The 7,792-nt window shown below is 47.8% G+C and overlaps 1 protein-coding gene across 1 annotated transcript in view; it reads right to left on the reverse strand.

Annotated features, from left to right (window-relative positions):
* Nucleotides 1-2,585, reverse strand: part of MTNR1A (melatonin receptor 1A) — a 1,119,084-nt gene extending 1,116,499 nt beyond the window's left edge. Inside the window, exon 1 of the mRNA XM_069631549.1 lies at nucleotides 2,125-2,585. Coding sequence (XP_069487650.1) covers nucleotides 2,125-2,308 — 184 coding nt within the window. The 5' untranslated portion in view covers nucleotides 2,309-2,585. The remainder of the gene's footprint in view (nucleotides 1-2,124) is intronic.
* Nucleotides 2,586-7,792: the final 5,207 nt, after the last annotated feature.

Below are 7,792 nucleotides of genomic sequence, written 5' to 3' on the forward strand. Positions count from 1 at the left end.
GAATGTCACCTCCCTAACACCTAGGTCCATACCCTTCATTCTCCACCTGAGACACAACAATCTGCCCCCCGCAAACCCTCTGAGTTCCTCCCCTGGTTTCGTGTACATCCCTCGCTGCCAATTGCCCATCCTCCCCTGTTAGCTCCCCGCTCCTTTTTTCTCTGCTTCCCTCACTTTGGTTTTCCCCCTACGATTGTAAAGCGCTCCGTTGCTTCCCAAATGTACGTCCATGCTCAATAAATAATAACAGTAATATTTCTGTGCAGATGAAGTCCAAAACTGGCTATGGATCTTCCGTATGTGCTCGAGCGGAGAGGTTCAACTGGACAGCCACATCTGAATGATTTGTGAGAGTTACACATCTTGCTGGTTCATCTCTGGACCTTCGGATGGCCAGATGTGCAAGGCCTTGCCCTTAGTGTCACATGTCGGGGCCCATATGGATCTCTGAACACTGCCAAAGAGCACATATCAAGTTTGCGAATGGGGCATTGGGTCATATGCTTCGTGGCACGGCCAGCAGATATTAACCAGACAACATTGTAAACCAAACAGACAAAACTTATGCAATGTGAAGACAAGAGATTTCTTGGAAAACAAGCACATTCTGGGAACTGTTAAAGAGCTAAAACAAAAGACAATGCATTCAAAATAACAGCGCTTTATGGACGGCGTTATCCAAAGTATGTCTCAGTGTGGACCCTGTTCATTGACTATGCCGAAAAATACCCGGCAATGGCTGCTAGGCCCCCACTGTTGCACCACTTCTCTCCTTCGTGTCCCGTGGAGGTGGCGAAATGGGGCTGGTACCACCACCCCACCTGGAGCCTCCTGTGATTGGTTTATCTACTCAGACTGTTTTTAAAAAGGTCAGGAATGCAAGTGTTTTCAGATCCAGGGGGAGTGGTGAGGGCAACTTACATACATTCGCAATGCAATGCTATCCAGCTAACCTGTACTCAGGGGGTTATTTTCATTATGCATGCCAACTCTACTGTACCTTATGTGGCACGTGTTCCTGTACTCACAATATGTCAATTTAAATAAAAGTTGTTCGAAAAGAAAAAACGACAATGCGACCAAGCGCAGAACCAACTGTGCTATCTGAACTGTGGCCCTGTGATGTGCACGTGCCAGGCGGCTCCTTTCATTTACACATTGCTGTCACAAGAACCCCGAGTTACTCCAATTAGGCTCCCCGTTCTGCACCTTAGTTTCACAGTCAATACCGTGGGAGGGTGTGGGCTTGGGGTGGAAGAGCGCTGAGACAGCCTCACTTGCCATGTGCTTAACTGGCAGTTACAGGTGGTGCTAAATGGCCGTTTCTAAGTACACGTTTGACTTTCACAGGGACCCACAGATTCGAAGAAGGCTTGAGACGAAAATGCACAGTTGTCAATGACTCTTAAAAGCTGCCATTGTACACCCCAGTTGTCACGTTATGCTGACAGAGCAATGGTCGCTTTTCATTTTCCTCACATTGTGTGCAAACAGATTGCTGCTGAATGGAAATAACCCAGCACCGCGGGAGAGAGCGTGCACATGGCCGAGCCCGGGCAGCCGCATGACAACAGCACGAAAGGACCAAGCATGCGCACACAAGAGAATGCCATTTATTACAAAAGTGTAGACCCGCGGACTAGCCTGCGCGGTGCTACAATTCCACGTGCTACTACTCGGAATGGCCAATTAAAACGTGTTTAATGACAAAGATGTGTGTTCATGCTTCACACATGAACAAATGCACACAGCTGCTTATAGGAAACTCTACAGCGAAGTCCCACCGAAACGTCTTGTTGCATGTCTTGCCTAATGCCTTATCATGGCAAACACTGACCTGTCTCCTTACAACACCTCACAGTACAACATCGGTCCTTTGCTCAACTTTGCACGAAGCGAGCGGCACAGCTGCACGCACAGACCAGCAGGACATGAAATAAACTAAACCCATGGCATCTACACAGGGCGCACAGTTCATATGCAAGCAGACATGCTTATCGCAGCGGTGGCGCTTAGAGGCAAGCACAAAATGCCTCAGACACGGCAGCCGGGTCTAGGTGCAGACCATGCTGGCAAAGCTTTGGGTGACAAACTAAGCATTGGGTTTCCAAACTTTTGACTTACCTGCATTCCGCAGCTTCTTGTTCCGGTACACGGACAAGACGACCAGCAGGTTCCCCAATATATCAACCACGATGGTAAAAACGAGGATGGAAGCCAGGGTCGAGGCCACCCAGGGCGGGCGTTCCAGTGCCACCTCTGGGGCACCCTGGAGGGAGTCGTTCAGTGTGCTCACGTTTCTTCTCATTTTCTCTCTGAGTTTTCACTTTTCCACCATCAGTTGCACGGTGCGTTGTGCACGTTATTTTACAGTCGTGCGCGTAAAAAGACGAAAATTGTAATCCAAATGTAACTGTAATGCTGTCATTTGTCGGATGGAAGGTTTGCTGGTAGAACAGAAGGCATGCCGATGTCCTCTCCCTGCAGTCCTGAGGGGGGGCCGTCCATTGCTGGACGGAGAAGTTTGGAATGGAGGTCTGTGAGTGCGTTCAACGAGCACTTTTATAGCATCCTTCTTCCTCACCTCCCTCCCAGCCTCAGCTTCTCCCTCAGCCCTTTACCATCCAGCAGTCAGGCACAGAGGGGAACACGAGTGGGACAACACCACCACCTTGTGGATATGTAGTCCCAGTGCACCGTCATTCCTCGATTGTTTGACGCTTGAAAATCAAGTTTTCCAAGAAATAGAAATTAGCCCAGGACTTCGACATCATGCGCTCTTTCCCCACGGCCGCTTTTTCCAAGATAATGTAAAACATGAAGATGCTCGTTTGTAAAAGTTGGCATTTTAAATGGGCCGCGCGCGATGGCCATAATATCTGCTCACTTCGTTGGAAGGCATTCTGTTAAAGAAGACATGCCAAATGCTACGTTCTTGCCAGAGAGATCAGCGATAAACTTTTAATGAAAAGAACAACGTTCCGGTAAACCGTCCATTGGTATTGCGCAGCGTCGCCACATGTCGCACGTGCATGGCGCTTTCTACTTGAATTTCTAAAATGTAATGAGTGTACGAATTTTCGAGTGTTTTTATTTTTATTATGAATACATATGTTTTGGCATTCAGATAATATCTGGACTACTGGACCTGCCAGAAAAGAAAGAAATATCGACTGATCTGTTTAAACGCCATCTGTGATGAAATGACTTCTTTTATGCAGGAATAGAGGAGTGAGCCGTGGCTAAACCTCCTATTCAGCACCATAAGGCTTAAACATGCATGGCTAAGATATATCCTTCGCCGTTTGTATGAAAGTGTACACGTGTTTTTCATGGTTAAGTGGTCAATTGATACGTGGAATTAAAGTATATATATTTGTATAGAACCTTGAGTGGAGAGTCTTTTATTTTGGAACTGCTGTACTATTGCTGTTTGGGTTTCTACTGGCTCACATGCACACCCCTTCTGAGAGCATAGTGTAGGGTGACTGGACCAAAGCCTGACCAATGAAAATAATCCCAAATAACCAATGCACCGTTTTCAGGGAAAAAGGTACATTGCATGCAAAAGTATCAGACGGTTCTCTAGAACCGAACTAACAAGGAGCTCCCTCCAGCCAAAGAAGTGGCATGTTTTACAGAGGAAAAACGCGAATGAACAGAACGATGCATAAAAAAGATTACAACGTGGACCTGCACTCCTCATTGGTTAACGCATATGATATGATGTTGCATTTATAACCTGCCTGTACACAAGTGTTTCTAGGCACGACAAGACAAGAAGGGGGAAACAAAGGGAGGAGAAAATAACGGTCTTACTAGGCCTTGTGTCATTCAGATTGTGCAAGTGGAGGGAAGAGGGAAGGGGAGAAGTGCCAGGGGGAGGGGAAGGGGAAGGGGGAAGTGCAGTTAACTCACAAGTGCAGCCAGGGGGAGGCTCATAAGTGGCAGAGAGAAGGGACTGTAGGGCTGCAGATGCAGACCCTTAAGTGCTGAGGAGCCCGAAAGGACAGTGCAAGGGCAACTGGACATGCAAGAGCCTGGGCCCGGGTTCAGAGGGTGACAGGTGACCAGTGCGTGGAGCATTCAGGTGCATCAGCAGGGATGAGGAAGAGAGAAAGCTGAAGTTTCTTCCAGAACCGGAGGTGGTTCGGCTCAAGTTTGAGAGAGTCAGGGAGGCTGTTCCAGACGGAGGCCCCAGCTGGGGAGATAGATCTGCCCCCAACTCTCTGCTCGAAGAAGCCATGACCCTCAGAGAGTTGGAGATGGATGAGCGAAGAGCTCGAGAAGGAAGATGTTTTGGAAGAGAGAGATGGCGGTAGAGCAGTGCCAGGACCCAGAAAGCCTTGTGGACGATGCAGAGGGTCTTGAACTTGGTCCATGCAGCCACAGGGAGCCAGTGAAGGGATTTCAGAGCTGGAGAGATACGGTCCCTGGGCTTGAGTCCAAGGACAAGTCTTGCTGTCCTGTTCTGGATAAGTTGTAAAGGTCAAAGAGTAGAGGTAGGCAGATTTAGAAAGAGGCTGTTGCAATAGTCCAGCCTAGAGAGGACCAGAGCTCTGGAGACAGTGAGCTTCTGTGGGAAAGTGAAAAAAGGAAGAATAGCTCTGAAGAAGCGCAGCTGATAATTTGACTTCTTAGAGACGTCAGAGATGTGAGGAGAGACGGAGAGGGTGGAGTCGAAGATGACATCAAGGTTCTTAGCCTCACAGGAAGGAGCAGGAAAAGGGCCCAGAGTGGGCGGCCAGAGAGATGGTTATGCACAATTTTACTTATCCCCTATATTCCATTACCCTATTGGTCACACATTATCTAAACACATTCCCCTAAACACGCCAACTACTACATTGTCACTATGAAACTTGGGAGTTGATTAACTACCAAGTCCAAATCACAGTACACCCCTAGCACGTCTCCCGCTTGTCTATCTGGGAACGCAGGTGCCCAGTAATGCGATGATCGGGACACCACTCTTATGTCTGGATTCCGCTTATTTATTCATCCCTAGAGTGCAGCGATTACAGTTCAAATAGGATGACTGCTTTTCGGGTGAGGGCAGTAGGGCTCTAAATATTCACCAATCCACTTGGCATCACAAAACCCCATGCCCTGCTCACATGAATTTAACCTTCAAAGGGCCCATCCCTACCCTTGCTCGCTGGACCCAACATTCCTTTCGCAGCTTCACAACTTGACTCAATTAACTGTTATCTGCACATCACGGCTGCCTGTGACCTTGACATTATTACTTCTCTCTGGGGGAGGGAAGGACGACTTATCTCAGGATTAACTGGACAGAGCCATAGTTTGACGCTGAGCCTGGTTCTCATACTTTCAAAAACGTATCCTGTAACATGCCTTAAAATCAACATGGCGGTATTCCTTCTACCTTAGCTCGCGGACCACGCCTTTACCGCAAAAATTCTCTGACTCCATATCATGCACCTAACTATGTCAGCTACCTGCTCGCAGACGCCTTAAAACAAAACACCATGCACTACCGCTAAATGCATAATTCATCACCCTATCTTTAACCTCTGCAACCGCAACATGAATACATTGTTGCTCTCTCTGTATGGCTATATAACTGCTAGCACTGGGGCATCTGCTAATATATTTTTTACAGTCTAAATCTCTCTTCGCCTGACTAGGACATTGCACTTGCATCCCAACAATAGCCTTCCCTCTGCACACTTTACCTTCAGAAAGGGTATGCATGTGAGCCAGTAGCAACCCAAAAACAGCAGTACAACAGTTCCAAAATAAAAGAATGTCCAATCAAGGTTCAAATATAGAAATTAATTACCCAAATAACTATCAAAAACACAATAAATCCACCTCTGTAAAAGGTAGACAGAGAAATGCAGAATGCAATGATGAAGAACTCTGGACACCTAGCAGAACGAAAAACAGGCAAGAAATGAAACAAGGAGTTCAAAAAAGATTTGTCTTGTAGGAAAAGAGGTTATGTTATGTTATGTCAGTATTACTTCTAGAGCGCACAGTCACCCAGGTGTATCTTGGCGTTGAGGGAGGGAGGCTGCAGCCGAGACTCAAGGTGCGACTCTGCCTAGAAAAAGTATGTTTTGGCAGCTTTTCTAAAGGCTAGATAATCTGATATTCTTAATGACTAGTGGGAGGTTGTTCCATAGAACTTCCATGGCTACAGAGAACGCCCGGCCTCCAACCCATACCCGTTTGTAGATGGGTACCACCAGCCAATCAGCCGGAACGCAGGCTATGGGTAGGATGGTAACGGCAAACATATCTTGGAGATATTCAGCAGCCTGGTCATGGAGGGCACTGTGAACTATACACAGTGCTTTAAAATTGAGCCGCTGGTTCACCGGGAGCCAATGAAGAGCTTGAAGCACAGGAGAAATAAGTGCTCCATAGGGCATGCCGGTTGCCACACATGCAGCTAGATTCTGCAATCATTGCAACCGCTGAATCAGGCCCTTTGGTTGTGCCAGATGCAGGGAGTGGCAGTAGTCCAGCCGAGATATCACCATGGCTGCCAACACTGGAGGATGCAGTGGGGCGGGAATCATGGGAAGCACATTCCTTAGGATTTTTAGCTGGAACTGGCCAGCTTGACAAACCGCAGGGACTTGCTTGTCCATAGAAAGTGACCCAGAGAGGATTGCGCCCAGATTTTTCACCTTGCCTACCAGCACAGGCAGAGGATCCAAAGATGAGGGGCAAAAAGAGGACACCCAGATGGTGGGGTCAGGTGGGCAATCCACCACCATCACCTCAGTTTTGTCTCCGTTCAATTTGAGCCAATTGCAGTTCATCCACTCTCACATGGCCACCAAACACTCACGCAGGCACGTCGACACTTTAGCCTGATCGAGATCTAATCGGATCAGGATCTGAGTATCGTCGGTGTACGAGTAGCATCTGATGCGGCAGGAGCAGATCAAACATACAAGGGCCCAACTATAGATGTTGAATACGATTGGAGACAGGGAGGAGCCTTGTGGCACTCCACAACTGAGGTCACAAGTAGCAGAAAGAAAGGGGGGGCATAGAGAGGGTCTGTGTATGATCTGCCAGGAATGATGTGAACCAGGCCAGTACTTACCCCGATATGCCCACCGGGCAAGGCAGGACAGCAGAATGGAGTTGTCGACCGTGTCGAATGCAGCCAATAGATCTAACAGAATCAGGACCCCCACTCCAATTGCATCCGCCAGCCTGGCCATGTCATCCTGGACAGCAACCAATACACTCTCAGTGCCCCTGCCAGGTTGAAAACCAGACTGAACATGGTCCAAAAGATGGGAGGATTCAAGAAATGTAGAAAGCAAGGATGACACCAGTGACTCAAGGAGTGTAGATAAAAGAGGAAGAAGTGAGATAGGATGGAAATTAGATAGAACAGTGGGGTCCAGGGATGGCTTCTTTAGAAGGGGGATCACCCTGGCCGCCTTCAACTCCTGCGGAACCAATCCAGACTGACATGAGTCGTTAATGGCAACCGTAATCTCTGAAAGGAGGTTTGAGGAGATCTCCGTCATAACCCGTAAAGGGATGGCATCAGAAGGGGAGCAGGATTTAATTTTTTGAATAGCCGCCAATAATGTCTCTTCAGAGAACCTGGGTAAGGTTGACCAGCTGTTCATTATCGGGTGAGTAGTAGTCACATAGTGAGTAGAATTACTAGCGGCGGGAGGTGCCGCAGTGACGGTCATAGAGATGTTTTGTCGAATAGTATCGATCTTCATAATAAAATATTGCGACAGAGCTTCACATAGCTCCTGGGTAGGAGTAACATTAGTAGTCAAAT

The sequence above is a fragment of the Ambystoma mexicanum genome, chromosome 6q (genome assembly GCF_040938575.1).
Source record: "Ambystoma mexicanum isolate Mex_15411 chromosome 6q, UKY_AmexF1_1, whole genome shotgun sequence".
NCBI classification, from domain to species: Eukaryota; Metazoa; Chordata; class Amphibia; order Caudata; family Ambystomatidae; genus Ambystoma; species Ambystoma mexicanum.